Here is a 17,311-nt window from a genome sequence, read left to right on the forward strand (position 1 = left end):
ATTGACTTTTTAATTTTCTTGGTTCTGTTGTTCAATCAACCTATAATTTACATTAGCTTATTATATAAAGAGCGGGCACACATTCTTTGCATTAGGCACCAATAGCAAAAGCTCAAAAAAGGAAGAGAAAGGAACGTAGGCAACTTTGTTGGCCAATAAACGGTAGAGAGCCTAAACCAAGACCCCCTAGGAAAGGGATCTGGTCTCGTGAACCACGTTCCATATATTCCTTATTTTTCTTTCCTGGTTTAATTACGATTATAGGTATTTCACTACAATGAAACATACGATTCAATCTTCGTATTTTGATTTGATATAATTTGACCATATATTTTATAATATTATTTAGTAGGACAAATGAATCACTACTAATTTCTACCTTTAAAATGATGGTGTAAAATTTTATTACCATTGTTCAGTCATAGAGTCGTGTGAAAATTTAAAAATTAATAATCAGCTAATAAAAATTTTATATATCAATCGAATTCTTAAGGTTATTTTTAAAACAATATATAATTATTTGTTATACAATATATCATTATTTTAATAACAACAGTTAACAGAGTGAACAATTTGAGTCCACTAATTACATTATAAAAGTAGAGACATCAAACTACGTCGCATTAACATGGAAGGACTAAATTTCAAATGTTTTAATGATTTAGGGACTGAAACCATTGTAACACCATTTGTGTTCTCAATTTGAACGGAAATAAATAAGGATAATTTTATAATCATCGCAAATTCACCTAACCTCACTCTCCATCTTTCACTGCAGTGACAAAAAAAGATACAGAAAGGAGTGGAAGACAGAGATTCTACAGTTACGGCCACAGACGGCTTCTAGGTACATCACAGACTCATCGTTGAGATGAGACAGTGAGCTGATTTTGAGTTTTTAGTATATATAATACAATAGAGACCACTTCACGAGGATGGTGAGGATAATTTCCATGGCGTCCTCAATAAGACCTTCGCTCTCGTCGTTTAGGTTCGCCGGTGGTATTGCGAATTCGCGCTTTGGCGCGTCCATCTCAACGATTCGCCTTCCTCCACTCTCTCGGCTCAGCAGCTGTAAGGCACTGTTTATCTTTTTTTCTTCTTCTTTAAATCAATTCATTTCCGTTACATGCCATAGAATTCACTTATTTATACTGTAGTTTTTTTAGGTTAATTTAGTTACCGATTGAAGAATTAAATTGAATTGAGATTTCTAGTTGAATTTCTGGAGTTCATTTTAGTTTCTTTTAAGATTTCAACTAGTAGATTTTTAAGGAATTTGGAGTGTAGTACTAAATTGCCGTTGTGGTATCTTTTGTGGACGTGATTGCTTATAATGTCATGTAAGTCGATATTTGTTTCCCAAAATCATAATGTTCTTAAATTGTGGATGCGATTGCGGTGTTGCGATACTCACGGTGATATTTAAAACTGTTATGATGCAGCCATTTGCCTTGCGGTCGTAACTTAATACTATGATTTAGAATTATCTGCTTACAATGTAAGTATTGAACCCGTTTGAGAAAAATATTGATTTGTAAAAATATGTACCAGTAATATGTGGAGATTATGCTGAATTTTATGGAAGAGGAGAACTGACTTTGGATGGATTTGATATTAATATATGTTCTCATTTGAAAATTTTATCCATCTGTTCCTCAATCACAATTCTTTGGCTTGAAAGCTTCAAAGCTTTTGAAAACTGCGGGAACAAGGGTGCCTCCGGTGGGAAATGCAGTACAGGCAAGCACAGCTGCTGCCCAAAAAACTGCCCTGGAGTGGGTTAAAAAGGACAAACGAAGAATGCTCCATGTTGTTTATCGAGTTGGTGATTTGGACAGGACTGTCAAGTATGTCTGTTTACCAAAGTATTATCTTTACATTTCCTCTGTTAACAATCTTATGGTTGGAATCTTTGAACCAAACTCGAATGTATTGTGGTTGCAGATTCTATACCGAGTGCCTGGGAATGAAGCTGTTGAGGAAGCGAGACATACCGGAAGAGAGATACACCAATGCCTTTCTTGGATACGGGCCAGAAGATTCTCACTTTGTTATTGAACTCACTTACAGTAACCTATCATACCACCCTTTTGCTTTTTTTAAACTTTGATGAATCTTAAACTTTGCAAACAATTAGCTATCTACGAAAAATCACTTTCCCGTAAGAGTATTAGAGTATATATGCGCTCAGTTTTGGATATTCATTTTCCTCGTCTTGATACCAGATTATGGAGTTGACAAATATGATATCGGAGCTGCATTTGGTCATTTCGGTATCGCTGTTGAGGATGTAAGTTTGAACTTTGCCTCCCAAATTGTTTTTACTTTTTACCCCCGTTTTTAACAAGATGATAGACAGGGTAGTATCCTAGAACTTCTAGGTTCTGGTACTCAAAGCCGAATGCTTATCTGTATTGATTAGGTTGCCAAGACTGTGGAACTTATAAAGGCCAAGGGTGGAAAAGTAACTAGGGAACCCGGTCCAGTGAAAGTTGGTTCCACTGTAATTGCATTTGTTGAGGATCCTGATGGTTACAAATTGGAACTGATTGAAAGATGGCCTACTCCTGAACCTTTGTGCCAAGTAATGCTCCGTGTTGGTGATCTTGATCGTTCCATAAACTTTTACGAGAAGGTGAGAATTGCTGCAGAAACATGCCATTTTCTTTTCAGGGTTACTACATTTTAAGTCATGTAATAGGTCTTAGTATCTATCTTCTTTTGTTGCAGGCCTTTGGCATGGAGCTTCTTCGGACACAAGATAGTCCAGAGTACAAGGTAAATAACTATCCTCTATGTTCATTCTGGTCAGAGAATTGGAAAAAGGAAACGAAAAACAAGTGGGAAAATTGGGGGAGGTGGTCTAAAGGGCTGCAATTATTGATTCAAGTGTAGCACTGACGATAGGTTTATGAATTTCCATTTAGTATACGATAGCTATTATGGGGTACGGGCCTGAAGATAAAAATGCCGTGCTCGAGTTGACTTACAACTATGGGGTCACTGAATATGAGAAAGGAAATGGCTATGCTCAGGTAGAAAATACTTCTGCTTTCTTTAGCCTTCATTTCTTATATACTGGAACAAAATTGAAGCCATATTACTCTCATCTCTACAGATTGCAATCGGCACAGATGATGTGTACAAAACTGCAGAGGGAGTTAAACTTTTCGGTGGAAAAATTACCCGGGAACCCGGGCCATTACCCGGTATTAACACCAAGATCACAGCATGCTTAGATTCTGATTGTTGGAAGACGGTATGCCTTTTGAAACATTTATACATTGATGATGTTATCTGAGACCTGAAAATTTTGCGTACGAAAAGTTTGAGGTGCAACTCACTTGTTAAAAAAAAAATAGGAAGGAAAAATTGAAATCTGTTTAATCGCATATAGTCACAATCTTCATACTTTTTTATTTTTTGATATTAGTGAAATTTCTCCTCTCTGCTTGTGATTTTCCTGTTTAAGATTCTCATGTAAAATCTCGGTCTCTTCTATTTTGAGATCTTTTTTACTACATTATCTTGAGTCTTGACGTATAGTATGACAATATATATATAATTGACTAATTTTGCTCTTGAATTTTGCAGGTTTTTGTTGATAACATTGACTTTCTCAAGGAATTGGAGTGAGTTTTGACACTGAAATCTCATATGATCCTTTTAACACTGAAATTCAAAAGCTCAAAGGATTTGTGGAAGAAATTTCCATTTTAACCGTCAGTTTCAGTGTCAAATTCAACTCTCTTATAGTTAACTATATAATACTTAATCTAATTAAGTCTATAGCATCTGTAAGATAAGTATTATAAGTTTCATATGTCATCGGGTTTTTCGTTTTTATTCTCTCTAATTATCACTCGCAAAATGGTTATAAAAATACAGCAGTATGTAGTTGCCTCTCCCTGGAGCCCAAGAAATCAACCTGTCTCATCTGAATTCTCATGCATGACACTCTTTCTTATACTTAGACATTTCCGCGCTCTAATTCTCACGACAATCAAGGTGTGAATCACCCTCGGTCAAGCCAGTAGTACCGGCACCAAGTGGAAGCACAAAGCTTGAAATAGGGTCTCCGATAATTGTTGTCGAAGCACCCAAGGTGATAAAGACTGCAGCATCAGTTCCGTGTCTCAGAGCTAACTCCGGCCTCGTCAAGCCTGGGGACGTTGGAAGGTTTAAACCATAGCTATACAATTTATATAGGCTGTTTTAACAAATAATTAGTGCCTTGCTTATATTGTATTGTGCGGCTGAGTGTAACCTTTGTGTGTTGCAGGATTGTTTCAAGAAAACCCAAAGATGTATGGGCTGTTCGTCTGGCTATTGGCACCTATCTTTTAGATGGTAAGTACTTCAAAGCTTTGGAGTTTGATGAAACTGAAGAATGATATCGTGGGCTGACAATATAGATAGTTTGGGAATTTAGATTTTTAAAATGGTTTGTCGGATGAAATAAATATAAATGTAATATTCATGGTCTTTTCTTCTTTCGTTCCGATTTGGAATGTATTTATAAGGTAAATAATATGATTACTATGAGCGTGAATCAATTATCTTTAATGTGAGTATCTGATACCTATTAACGGGAATCAATCAAATTCGACTAAGTAATCTTTAATAATGAAAGTCTGATATTGAATCGTGGTTTTATTCCCTGTAACTAATGATGTTTTATGAAAAGGGAATGGATATATAGATTTGAATATATATTTTTTATGTTGTGATCGCAGGGTTTTACGTGTTTTTAGTCTTATTAATAAAATATTATTATTTGATATACTATTAGTAAAAAAAATTACTTTACGAACAGTTTTTTGACAATTATGAGTGTGACCAGAGCATTTATAAAAAAGATTTGACCTTAGTAAAAAATACTAGCTTAAAGGTGAACAATAGACATCCACAAATATAATATCAGATTTATAGAAAGATCTTTCATCTATGATAGATTATCCGATAAAGACGGTTAAAAAAATTCTTTAAAGAATAATTTTTTTTAATAAATCTATTTGTGGATATAAGTATGTATATTTATAGCTTAAAAAATCAATTCAATCTGAATAATCACCGAAAATCGACGTTATAAAAGATAAGCCGAACATTACGGTTCGAAATATTTTCCCCTTAGCCCTTTAGAACATGATGATTGCTCAAATTATAGCCTTAAAATCCCACTAAACTAGTATATCAAATTAGAGTAAAGCAAGAGCGAGGAAAAGACGCTTAGGCAAGAGGTTCATCGCATGAATTTGGGTCCATCAAGGACCAAGAATAAACAGACGAATAAAAAGTCACAAACGACTAACCTCGGGACCTGCAGACGAAGACCGCTCGGGAACTAAATCTATAACCTACGCACTAATAATAAAATTGAATCAGTAACAAATCACACGGGTAGACCTCAGCTTACGTGGAAATTTAAGAGATCGATCTAGGTTCATTTCTAATAGGTATAATTTAGATTAATTTCACATGACAAACTGATTTTAAAACAACCCTATAATAGAGGGAATAAATTACAATTAACAACTTGCATAAATGGATAACTTAAAAAAGGGATCAAGCACTGTTTACACACAGTACTCCAAACATTTCTGACCTTTTGTACTATCAAGATGTTCGCTCTGCAGTTCCCGGTTTTATCAACATTTTAAGACCAACTACAGGCGTAAATTGCACCAGTTTCTGATGTAACATAATAATCAGAAATGGTTGTCGGTAGCTGTACATACCTGATGGAGCTTGAGGCAATGCTACCAACATCTGGTTTTTGATACACGGGATCTCGAGACCTGACTAACACTTGTGTCAATTAACCGAAAAAGAAATCTTAAATTCGACAATTGGTGAATGGGAAATGTTTAATCCTCCACCTGGTTCAAAACGTCAAACACCACATGAAATTGCTCACAAAGTCCAATCTTAGCCACATAGAGCTCCTCGGATCTCTGGAATCCGAGTGACCACAGAAAAAGCAAATTGTAGTTTTACTTTCTATCGCCATTGACTACCCCTGAACAGCTTCTATTGGGATTTACATAATATGACAAGCTTGGTAGTTACATATTGTTGGCATACTGCCGCGTCAACATTACAGTCTAGGCGAACTGCTCTCAAACTAGACCGACCAATTCCACAAAATCAAGCTGAAACAGATGGTACAACTCAACTGTAGATAGTAGCAGAATTGCAGACTTAGGGCAAGATATTACCATTGCGAGCGTCTTCAGTGTTCACCTGTCAGTATTTAGAAGCTTTTACTAGATCTGCCACGGTTAACATGTAGATAAATATTTGTCTTAAGGTCTTCAAATGCACCCCCTTAATTGTGATTTCCCTAATCTTCCCTTACAACAGCACTGTAGGCAGAAATGCATACCGTGCGTTAGAATGTAGGAACTGATGATTGAGAGAATTACTTAAAATCAATTTTAACATTCAAATACGATTAACTAGCAAAATTTCCATTCTCTATATCATATAATTTTTCTCTACTCCTTTTGACAATAGGTCCCTTCCCACCATAGATACAAAGGTTGCTGAGGTCATTTATGACATCTATGTACAGCATAGGCATCAAACAAGCTCCAGGATCTGTTTTTCATAACAACCAATGTTTACACTACGGAAACCTAACATTCTAAGCGAGCAAAATATAGATCTTCATTTAGCAGCAAATTTGCAGATCTAAAAAAATGCGCACCAGAATTATCACAAGAAAGAATAAAATGAAATCACTGCACACCGCAGATTCCTTAGATGTATCGCAAGAATCTCCCTGACCAGAATCATAGCTAAAATATGTTTAGCAACATGTTTGGTCACGATGCAAGAATACCAGAATTAACCACATTTGGATAGGTGTCCAACTTAATTACAAACTGATCTATGAGCTAATAAATTACCATTTTCATTATTTGGCAGAAGAAATGCGCTGCAATGATGAAATCAAACTACTTGAAGGTCCGATTTTGTTTCCGTGTCCACGGCCGGAATTAGCAGCTTCATGGGGCAATGTTGATTTATGACCATTTCTTTTTGAGGTGTCAGCAGGTGCAAATGAAGACGAGGGTGTATGAGAGTCAAAAATCTGCCAAAATAAACATGAAAATTTAAATAATGCAAGATGCTACAATGCAATGCAATGCACTACAAAATTCAAAAGCATGAAAAGTATTTCCTAAATAACACAAATCAATGACAGAGCTAAATCAATAAATATATACACAAACAAGAGTTTGAATAAGAAGTAAAGAATAGTAGGTAGCTCAGATTTTACATATTAATTTTGAAAGAACACACTTACATTTTTATCAAGAGTAGTATCAGAAATCAAGTTCTTTCCTGTTGCTGGTTTAAATTGCATGCGAACACCATGACCCGAAACATTGCTTGATCTATTGATGTCAGTTGAATAAGTAGCATTGAAGCCTCCTGGCAGTTAAAGAAGGACCCGGTCTTAATTTTATTTCCAAGTAAAACTAACATCATGAATAGAAGAATTTTTGAAATCATTCTAAAGATGATGATTTCTACAAAAATAATTCATATTATCCATCAATTTAATAAAAGCTCAGATATGTGCTTCAACAGCATACGAGTAATTATCCTAGTCACTCATTATTAAAACTGACAGGGCATCTTGTGTATACCTTAAGCCTCTGCCCCAACAAAAAAGAAAAATAAAGGTGAGACCATCAGAGATAGGGTATCAGAAATCTACAAAACCATCAGAGATTGTTATCTAGCTTCAGTAACCAAAAACAGAAGTAACTAGATGGAAGTGTACCATTTTGTTCTTTAAATCATGTTTTTAACCAATGTAATCTTATGGATATATAGAATTCAGTTCCCAGAAAGAAAGACAATAAAAAAGTGTACTTCACACATTAGACTAGGCCCATTGACTTGTGAATTTAGAAAATATCTCCTTTAAAGATAAAGTACACATTTAAAGGGCAAGCATTCTGAGAAAGAAAGGGAGGGATTTTGAAATTGTATGGGTATTTGTAATGAGATTTCTATAATAACCACACTGCAGGGAAGGAGAGTAAATATTGATGAATTTCTTAGTTAATTGTAATGTCCAAAATTTAACTAATGTAATGAAATTTTAGATTTAACTTTTCAATATTTTTCCAGAAAAGCAAACAAATGCTTGCTGTTCACAGACCAAACAGACAGGAAAAAATGAAAGTGACCACAAAATTAAAGTTCTTCCAATCATGATGATTTAACTTAGTTACTAAAGAAACCATACTACTTGAATTAAGACTTAGGAGGTCTCAGATTTTGACTTATTACAGGTCTTCTATGATTCTTTTGTCCAAAAGATAAAGCCCTCAAAACATAATTCAGTCATTTGAGCACAAAGCACATCAGCAGGAGCTAACCTTGATGATTGTCCACACCAGCTGGTAATGGCCGACTACTGCTACCTCCAGGAGTTGGCTGTATTTTGGGAAAATATAGTCTTGTTAGAAAGAAGAACGTTCCTTATAAAGGAGACATATACCAGATTAGCGACGCCGGTTCTACAATTTAAAGCATTAGATACTGGATAAATAATTCTAAACACAAGGACAAACATTTTTTTTTAGAATTTTAAGGAAAAGGAGTAAGATACTAACTGACAATTGAGGCCGAGATCTACTTTTCTGGGCCTGCTGGTACTTGATGATTGTCCAGTCAAATCTGTAGTCAAACTCATAACCTTCCACAAAAAAGAACCAAAAATTATTTTGCAGCAAAGCATACACATAATTTTCCATCTATACTAGGTCATCATCATTGTCTAGTTCAACATTCTGATACTTACTCCAACAAGCCAAATGGCTTAGGCCCTTTCTTCCCCTTCGATAGCATATTTTAAACAACAATGTTAAAGGACATCCCTCTAGTTCACAATCAGTTTGTTCAGTACAATTGATCAATCCTTTTGCTTTGAAACAATAAGTCCTTTGATGAAAATATTAGCCATAAGAACACGGCATTTGACAATTTCAAGCAAGGGGATGTGAGTGCATATTCTATGAAAGTCAAAAGCTGCTTTCTACAGAAATAAAAGGTATAATGCATACATCAATACCTTCACGAGCAAATAAATCACGGAACAGACGCTTCAAGAATCCATAATCAGGTCGTTGATCAAATGTCAAGGAATGGCAATAATGGAAGTATGAGGCAAACTCCACAGGATGAGACTTACATAGAACCTTGATAAACAGAAACAGAAACCGTGTCAATCAAATCATAACTGAACCACAATATAGAACTAAAACAAGCATAAATGCAGACACACCTCAATAGGAGTGGACACCTTCTTCTCACTTATTTTATCATATTTCTGCTTCTTTGTGGCTGCTTTCAAACCTTGCCATGGAAGGCTATATCATGAAACATTTTGATCAATTTAATATATAGAAACATATACCAAGGCATAAAATCACTGAAAGTAGATTCTCTACCTTCCTCTAAGAAAATATACAAGCACGTAGCCAAGTGACTCCAAATCATCCCGCCGGCTTTGCTCTAGAACATAAATATCATAAATCAATATACAAGTAAATGAATGAGTGCTTAATCCATCCTGATGCATGACCAGAAAATATTACCTATTCCAAGATGTGTGTTGCAACTTGCATAACGAGCAGTTCCAGTTAAATTCTTGTTTTCTCTGTGAGAAGAAATTTGTCATAACAGCAATTCAGCACTGACCTATTATATAACTATACTGAATATATCTAGAAATTCAAAGAAACACAAAGGTGAGAAATAACAAACTACACTGGAAAACTACCTGTAGGGAATGTGGCGATTAGTTACGGAGTCTCGGTATCTCTTCGCAAGCCCAAAATCAATTATATAAACCAGATTTGCTTTGCGACCGAGCCCCATGAGGAAGTTATCGGGCTTTATATCTCTGTGAAGAAATCCCTTCGAGTGAACATACTCAATTCTTGTAATCTAAAAGTATTCAACAGTTAAAAGACAAAAGTAAGTAGAAATTTATACAACCAATTCAAAAATAAAATCAAAATGAACCAAAAATCTTAGTTCACCATTTGTTCAGCCAACATTAAGACAGTTTTCAGCGAAAACTTCCTGCCACAGTACACAAAAAGATCTTCCAGACTCGGTCCCAGCAAATCGAGAACAAGTACATTTTCTTCCCCATCAACACCTGACCATTTTATGCTTGGAATTCCACCTATGAATAAATCATAGTAATAAAAAACAACTCATCAATTCACAATTCTTAAAAACTTGAAAAATTAAAATAAAAAAACAAGATTATTCTAAATTGTAGTAAGACACTTACTTCCTCCTTGTAGAATATTGTACAATTTGGCTTCATAAAGCAGCTGCGGATGCTTTGTTCTACCGTTCTCCTGTAACAGCCAAAATTAAATTAATTCATAAAATTTAAAACTTTTAAAATCGAACAATTTCCAATTCTATCTCACATTTCTACACTAAGAATAAACATCAACTAGACCATAATTCATGAATCTAAAAACACGAATTAATGGATACTTACGATCTTAATAGCGACGATCTCAAACGTATCGATATTTGTAGCTGTCGAAACAAAATCAAAATCATAAGAAAATCACTTTAACAATTCATAGCAAACAAATTGACGAAAAAAGTATAAATAAGAGGATGAGACGAACCGAGATAAATTTCACCGAAGGATCCACTACCGATCTTACGGCCGAGCTTGAATTTACCACCGACGATTCTGTCCATGCTTCAATTGGATCGATGACTCCGATCAATCAAATTCAGATAATTAAAGAAAGAGCACGAGCTTAGAAGGATTTTTGATAAAGACTTTTTTGTTTTTGTTTTTCTGAAACCACACAACAAACGACAGAAAGGAACTGCGTGGATTTTGAGAACGATGAAGAACGGATACGCATAAATTAAACAAAAGTCTGGAGGGTAGTTTGGGGATTTATGGTATGTGTGGAATAAGTACTTTGACCTGTTAACAAAGTGATGGTTTTGTCGTAATAAAAAAAGTAAAGTATAGTTTTATTCAAAAAAATATATATTTAAAATTATAACGAAGTTTTACAATTATAATAATAAATTAAATATATAGTTAAATATATTTATAATTATAATAATAAATTAAACATATAATAAAATATATTTAGAATTATAATAAATATTATCAATTATAATTATTGATGTAAAATTAATATCTTAAAATCATACAACGCAAGGATCATATAAATTAAATATTAAAAATCTAATAAAAAAACTCGAATAAAAGATAGATACAAACAAATTTGATTGCATTAACAAACGAATCACAAAAAGATGTTAAACTACTAAAAGAACATCGACAAAGCCACAAGTTATAGTTGAGAGACGTGAGAAAACTATCTATAAATACAAATCGTATATCTAAATCAAATTTGAATGTCCTAAATAGAGAAAATCGTCTTGATAAATAATAAGTATCATTTTAATTAATTCAGACAATATCAAATCAAATTAAAAAAAGATAAATGAAGAAATGACCAAACTATTGACAACGAAGATAAAAAAAATATTTTAAAAGACAAAAGAAAAAACATGTAATAAATACTTAGATATGAAAAACTAAAAAGATAATAAGAAAAGCAAATGTATTGTATAAAAAATAAATTAAAAATACAATGAACACTAAAACTAATACCACCACCTATCCAACAAAGAAAAAAAAAGAGATAAATCGATGTATTTTAAACATAACAAATATAAAATAATGATAAATTTTAAAATTATTGTATAATAATTTATTAAGTTTTGATGATATTTTATAATAAAATTTAATGATTATTTATATAAGTTTGATAATTAGAATTTATAAAATAAATGAACAAAAGCCTCGATTAAAAAATAAAATAAAAGGGTGGTGGTTGGGTAAGTAATTTAGGGTTTTGTGTTGTTTTTTGCTTTATTGGCGGCGAATATGGATGGGATTTGATCGGTTTTTTAGGATGTGTTTGGTTCACTAAATGTAAGATTATTCGTGGGAATAAAAGATTATCAGAGAATAGGATTACTGAGAATGTTGTATTTTGTGTTTGGTTGGTTTAGTAGGAATGTAAGATTATCGTGTTTGGTTAAAGGAATAAAAGATTATTGGAATGTATATTTGACTAAATTGTTCTTATTATATATATATATATATATTAACAAGTTGAATTCTACTATAATATTAATATAAGATATTTATATATTTTCTTTAAAAAATTTAAATTCATAAAATTTATATAATTTTTTTACAAAATTGAAAATATAAAAAGGTTTAATAAAAGGGTAAAATTTTATTTTAACCCCTAAACTTCATATAAAATTTTAATTATAGACTTTTTTGTAAATCTAAAATAGTTTAAAGATAAATTTTTAATTTAACCTTCGTAGAATTTTTATTATTCAATGACATGAGAATGATATTTTTGAAAAAAAATTTAAGGATATTTTAGTTCAAAACACCGGTAATCCAACAATATCTAAAGGAATGAGGGTAATGACATTCCCGGTAATATACCCCAAAAAATCCACTATTAATAATAAAACATTACCGGGAATGAAATTTCCGACCAACCAAATGAGGAATGTGGCACATTCTCTGAACCAAACAACCCCTAAAGGTATTGTAGTAAATTAACTGATCTGTTTGCCAAATATTTTAGGGAATAAAAAATGCTGATGGGCAAATCTGGAACACCATTAACATCAATTCAAATGAGTGACACACACATCCGTACACCACAGAAACTCCTCTTAGGATGACTTCCTCGCTCATATAGGGTTGTGGCATATAAGACATTCATCATATTATTTATTGAATTAGAACTTCTTATTAGTATGAAGACGTCATGTATGTTGGTAATGCTCAATCTTATATAGAGTTGGAAATACTAGTGGGAATGATATTTAAGGTTCACATTCTCAATTCCCTTGTTGAGTGATAGAGAATAAGGCGTGGTAATACGTGTCTTTGACACGTCTGCACGGATACTATCTTTTTAGAGAAAATTCGTAAGAAAATTTTCTCTGAAAGATTAAATGAAAAATGTGAAAGATTCATCTGATATTTATAGGCTACTAAGACTGTTAAAGTTCGAATATTTCAGATGATAACAGTTAATTATTAGTTGTCTGAAATTAAATAAATTAAACAGTTACTTTTCTAAATTAAATCAGAATTTAAGATGTATATGAATTGATTTCCAGCTTTGTTCATGGGAGAGACAAGCTGTTAATATCAGGAGTTACATGAGTTATATGATTTAATTTCAGCAGTTATAACTGTTGAGTTTTTATGCAATGAACCTAGACTCTTTTTGAGATGGATTCATCAAGATATTTAAGGAGTTACAAAAGGGTTTAAATTCAGAATTAAAATTAAATTTAATTTGATTTTCTTGTTGGATGAATTTACCCTTACTTTTAGCCTATAAATAGAGAGTTGAATTAAGCTTCTCAACACACTCTCTACATTCAGAATTCACTCTCAAAGTGTTTTCTAAAGTTGTTCTCTTCGTGCTTTCCAATAAGAAGTGCAATACCACCAGCAGTCCACTCCGGTTTCGGGTGTACGAAATTTGGAACGACCGTGTTAACGTCGGGGGACGATCCGCCTATCAGAGCGATTACACACATCGGAGTGAATTCGTTTCTAAGGCAGTGGTTAATACCACGACATAGTTAATTGATTCTTTATATATATATATATATATATATATATATATATATATATTTCAATATATATTTTTCCAGTCAATGCTAATGTCTCATTTTGCAACAATCTATTTTACCAACAATGCACTCCTCGAATCTTCTCAATTTGCCTGAAGACGCCATATAGTCGTGGAGTCTTCTTCATTTGCCTGAAGACGCCATGCATTCTTGGAGTTTTCATATTTAGATTGAAGACGCGTGGAGCACCTGGCGTCTTTAGTTTGATATTGTTCAATTCACCCTAGATGGGAAAATAATTCCCGGGTTGGATTATACTAAGAATTAAAAAATCTCACTTACATTATCTCAACCATTTCTCCCTCCTAGGATCCTTTGAATTTTGATGAATTCAAATGTGGATTGTAATTAGTCATGCTAAAACAGTTCAATTCAGAAAAATCAAATTTAAGGCGTCACACATTAGTATTGTATTTTATAGAAGGTTTAGATTGACAAGTCTCCTAGTTGGAAATTGAAGGGAACATGGAGAATCATTTTCAATAGTGGTAAAGCACAATTAGATTAGTTGTAGCCTAGCCATTGTCCTTGAAAATATACCAATACATGTTGGTTTACGCGTACAAACCAAATGACAGTAAGACACCGCAGGCTGTGCATTGCCTACCTACCAAAGATCACAACGCCTTGCTTGAGTCGCCCACATCCATTCTTATCATGTCGTTGTACCAAATTTGACATAAAATCAAACATCATTTTCATAGTGTTAGAAACAATATATACGTATTGTTGTTATTATTGAATCTATTTCGTGTTTATATGAATTTAATACTTGTGTGTTTTTATAGATAATTTATTAATAAAATAATTTAACTTTTACTGTCTAAATTACCGTAAATAATCTCTCTACATGTTGACGTAATTATAATTTTAGAATATATTATTTATTGTCATATTATAAAAATACGAAAAAGTTAACTGGAACAGTACTGTTAATTAACACATTTATTTTCATTGCTTTAATTTCAAAAGAATAAAGAAATATAAAAAAAATTACGCTGCCCATAAAAGGCAAAATGAAAAATGAAATAGATGCAAATTTGCATCTCAGTGACGAGACATTGAATTTACAAGTCTTTGTTGAACCGGAGCACTAAACGAGAGGGCTTACTTGTTCACGTTAACCCACATGGCACGGCGGCAGGGCACCCCATTATAAACCACGAACAGCATGTAATAACCGGGCGGAGCGATGTTGCCGTTGAGTGGTGCTTGAAGAGAAATGACGGAGACATCCTTTTCGGCGCCGTCTTTCTTTACTTCATAAATTCCAAGCCTAATCATCCTTTGATTCATCGAGATACCGTGTGTCGTAAATGGCGGATTGTAAATATTCACTTGAAGCTTCTTCATGTCAAGATTCTGATCGCCACCACGGACTCGCACCTTGAACGGCTTTCCATAATTGAGTCTCTTGGCCTTCTCGTATAAAATCTCGGTTCGGAAAGGGTCCAATGCTGGATCAAAGTAATGCGGCGAGAATTTTTCGACACGGGTCTCGGTGGGGAAGAGGGCGACATCCAAGTATCCGTCGTTCGTGTTGCTCCCGGCGATGAGGATTTTCCCGTCGGGGAGAACTGCCGACGTTGAGTGGTACATACGTGGAATAGTCGAAGGATTAAGCTCTTTAAAATTGTAACTGGCGACATTATACAAAACGGGGACCATATTAGGGTCCCTCGCATCATCCCACCCAGCGGAGCCACTCTTGGCGCCGTTGACGAGAAGAACATCTCCCGTCGGAAGAACCATGGCGTCGCCCAAAATACGAGGCGACGGCATTTGCAGGATCTTCCAGTTAGCTTTCTGCATTTCGCTGATATCTATGAGACCACAGTCCTTGGTCACCGGGGGAAACACTTTGGGTCGATTCAAATCCGTCAACGTAAAAGCGTCATGTGCCGCGCCTCCGCATACCAAGATTTCGGCCGGGATGACAGGACGTTTCTCGTCGGGATGAAGCGTGATCGGAAGCATACAAGAACATCCCGAAGCAGGATAGCTTCGGGCACCGTTGGGGAGGACTGGAAACTCGTGGACGATCAAGTTAGTCTTCGGATTGAGGAGAACCGAACGGTTGTTTGCGAAAATAAAGAGGTTTCCATCTGTATGGAGATTAACAAAAGGGTACAAATTGTTCTCGACGCGATCGCGGGTTTCTCGAAGGAACTTGAAATCGATGACTTGGTTTTTGGAGTTGCGATGGCCTTCTGAAGGAACGAATTCGTATGTCGGGAAATCACGACCGCCGAACACCATGAATCTACCGTCGCCTAAGGTTACTTGTGTTGAATACCTTCAATCGAAAGTGACCAAAAAAAAAACCCATAGATAAAAGTGTTTTAAAAAACCCATCATTTATCATTCGAGGCTTTTTATTAAAAATGAGTACCATCTTCCATTTCCAAGTGTGCCGGGATATTCTTTCCATTGACAGTCGTCACATTTATCGAGAATTCTGACGGTGTCGGAGCCTTTATCAGACCCACCAGTGCTTACTAACCGTCCCTTCACGTCAAGAGCACCGGATGAACACCAAGTATCATACTTAAACTGTTAATTAAGAAAATCTGTTAATTATAAAGATTAAATATCTAAAATTCTCAATTAAAATAAAGCATGCATCAGGAGAGCTAAAAATGTACCTTGAGTGGCTTAACCTTTGCTGTTTCAAAATCCATGAGAACCGAATGCGCAAAGCAATGTTCCTCAACGGGACCATTGGGTATAACGACGTTTTGGCAATGCGGATCCGGAAACTTCAACCTCGATGTCTTAAAGATGGTGGAATCGAACATCAACGAGTTGTTCGTCTTGGGGAGAAGAATCAAGTGCATGGCCGACACACCGGAATTTGGAGAAAACAGCTCCCACTTTCCCTTATAATTAGTCTCAGCACTAACAATATTTTCAGCAATGCCTTTATTCTTTAAGTTGCCATCACCGGCAGATTTATCTAAGGGTTGGCAGTTGACGGAGACGAAGAGAAGAGGGACGATAATACATAGGCCTCTCCACAACATTCTCGTCGCCGTCGTGGTTGTCATGTTTTATTTTTATTTTGTTTTTATTTCGATTGCCTGCGGGTGGCTTTGTGTTGTCTATAGGGTTTCTTTGCCTTCCTTTTTATAGGTTTTATATTGGCTACTAAATTCGTTTTGACTCCTGATTTGGAGGAAAAGTTGAGAAAAGTATGTATAATTTAAGAACAAACTGCTAATTTAAGAACAAACTGCTCTTAGATAACCAGGTGGGTGTCCTGTTTGCCATACACATTGATTAAATGGCCCTGAGTTTACTCTCAAAATTATTCCTTGTAATTCGTTGAATCAATGACTATTCTGCATTTTGGTGTTAGGTCAGCTATATTTAAAAATTGATATAATATCAAAATTCACCTTTAATTTTAAAAATAATATTTATTTTATTTTTAAAAAATTTACTGTTAATATTTCATTTTTTTTATTAAAATACTCTTTTTTGTTAAAATTGTTAGTTATTAAGTAAGTTTGTTGTTAACATTATATTATTTTTTTAT

General features: G+C 34.3%; 3 protein-coding genes across 5 annotated transcripts; 1 reads left to right on the forward strand and 2 right to left on the reverse strand.

The window, feature by feature from the left end:
- Positions 1 to 825: 825 nt before the first annotated feature.
- Positions 826 to 4,505, forward strand: LOC120192297 (probable lactoylglutathione lyase, chloroplastic). Its single transcript, XM_039195086.1, has 11 exons — positions 826 to 1,074; positions 1,652 to 1,850; positions 1,948 to 2,072; positions 2,229 to 2,293; positions 2,426 to 2,638; positions 2,734 to 2,781; positions 2,931 to 3,038; positions 3,122 to 3,262; positions 3,598 to 3,635; positions 4,012 to 4,182; positions 4,286 to 4,505. The coding sequence occupies exons 1-11, from the start codon at positions 936 to 938 to the stop codon at positions 4,395 to 4,397; spliced, it is 1,359 nt and encodes a 452-aa protein (XP_039051017.1). The 5' UTR covers positions 826 to 935; the 3' UTR covers positions 4,398 to 4,505.
- A 1,283-nt stretch (positions 4,506 to 5,788) lies between these two features.
- LOC120192298 (casein kinase 1-like protein 3) lies at positions 5,789 to 10,889 on the reverse strand. Of its 3 annotated transcripts, XM_039195088.1 has the most exons (15): positions 10,686 to 10,889; positions 10,550 to 10,590; positions 10,331 to 10,400; positions 10,071 to 10,219; positions 9,809 to 9,975; positions 9,624 to 9,685; positions 9,477 to 9,540; positions 9,311 to 9,395; positions 9,098 to 9,224; positions 8,640 to 8,725; positions 8,403 to 8,460; positions 7,316 to 7,443; positions 6,915 to 7,099; positions 6,365 to 6,368; positions 5,789 to 5,801 (listed from the first exon to the last, which is right to left on the reverse strand). In XM_039195088.1, exons 1-13 carry the CDS (start codon positions 10,759 to 10,761, stop codon positions 6,923 to 6,925), a joined length of 1,290 nt encoding a protein of 429 aa, XP_039051019.1. In that variant the 5' UTR covers positions 10,762 to 10,889; the 3' UTR covers positions 5,789 to 5,801; positions 6,365 to 6,368; positions 6,915 to 6,922. The 3 variants fall into 3 exon arrangements, with proteins under 3 accessions (XP_039051019.1, XP_039051018.1, XP_039051020.1); XM_039195087.1 differs by lacking the exon at positions 5,789 to 5,801 and having other exon boundaries at positions 5,816 to 6,368; XM_039195089.1 differs by lacking the exon at positions 5,789 to 5,801 and having other exon boundaries at positions 5,816 to 6,368; positions 8,640 to 8,722; positions 10,686 to 10,888.
- A 3,916-nt stretch (positions 10,890 to 14,805) lies between these two features.
- LOC120192353 (aldehyde oxidase GLOX1-like) lies at positions 14,806 to 16,845 on the reverse strand. The gene is made up of 3 exons (XM_039195140.1): positions 16,419 to 16,845; positions 16,166 to 16,326; positions 14,806 to 16,069 (listed from the first exon to the last, which is right to left on the reverse strand). Exons 1-3 carry the CDS (start codon positions 16,818 to 16,820, stop codon positions 14,881 to 14,883), a joined length of 1,752 nt encoding a protein of 583 aa, XP_039051071.1. The 5' UTR covers positions 16,821 to 16,845; the 3' UTR covers positions 14,806 to 14,880.
- Positions 16,846 to 17,311: the final 466 nt, after the last annotated feature.

Source organism: Hibiscus syriacus, unplaced genomic scaffold (genome assembly GCF_006381635.1).
Source record: "Hibiscus syriacus cultivar Baekdansim isolate YM2019G1 unplaced genomic scaffold, ASM638163v2 tig00116974_pilon, whole genome shotgun sequence".
Lineage (NCBI taxonomy): Eukaryota > Viridiplantae > Streptophyta > Magnoliopsida > Malvales > Malvaceae > Hibiscus > Hibiscus syriacus.

Bases quoted from the DNA above. Each gene is read 5' to 3' on its own strand.
- LOC120192297 (XM_039195086.1), top strand. From the start codon at position 936: ATGGTGAGGATAATTTCCATGGCGTCCTCAATAAGACCTTCGCTCTCG. The intron at 1,075-1,651 runs GTAAGGCACTGT...AATTTTATCCAT, and splicing joins ACTCTCTCGGCTCAGCAGCT to CTGTTCCTCAATCACAATTC. The intron at 4,183-4,285 runs GTTTAAACCATA...TGTGTGTTGCAG, and splicing joins AAGCCTGGGGACGTTGGAAG to GATTGTTTCAAGAAAACCCA.
- LOC120192298 (XM_039195088.1), bottom strand. From the start codon at position 10,761: ATGGACAGAATCGTCGGTGGTAAATTCAAGCTCGGCCGTAAGATCGGT. The intron at 10,401-10,549 runs GTAAGTATCCAT...TGGCTGTTACAG, and splicing joins AGATCGTCGCTATTAAGATC to GAGAACGGTAGAACAAAGCA. The intron at 9,686-9,808 runs GTAGTTTTCCAG...TTCTTCTCACAG, and splicing joins AATCGCCACATTCCCTACAG to AGAAAACAAGAATTTAACTG.
- LOC120192353 (XM_039195140.1), bottom strand. From the start codon at position 16,820: ATGACAACCACGACGGCGACGAGAATGTTGTGGAGAGGCCTATGTATT. The intron at 16,327-16,418 runs GTACATTTTTAG...CTTAATTAACAG, and splicing joins CAAAGGTTAAGCCACTCAAG to TTTAAGTATGATACTTGGTG. The intron at 16,070-16,165 runs GTACTCATTTTT...TTTCGATTGAAG, and splicing joins ACACTTGGAAATGGAAGATG to GTATTCAACACAAGTAACCT.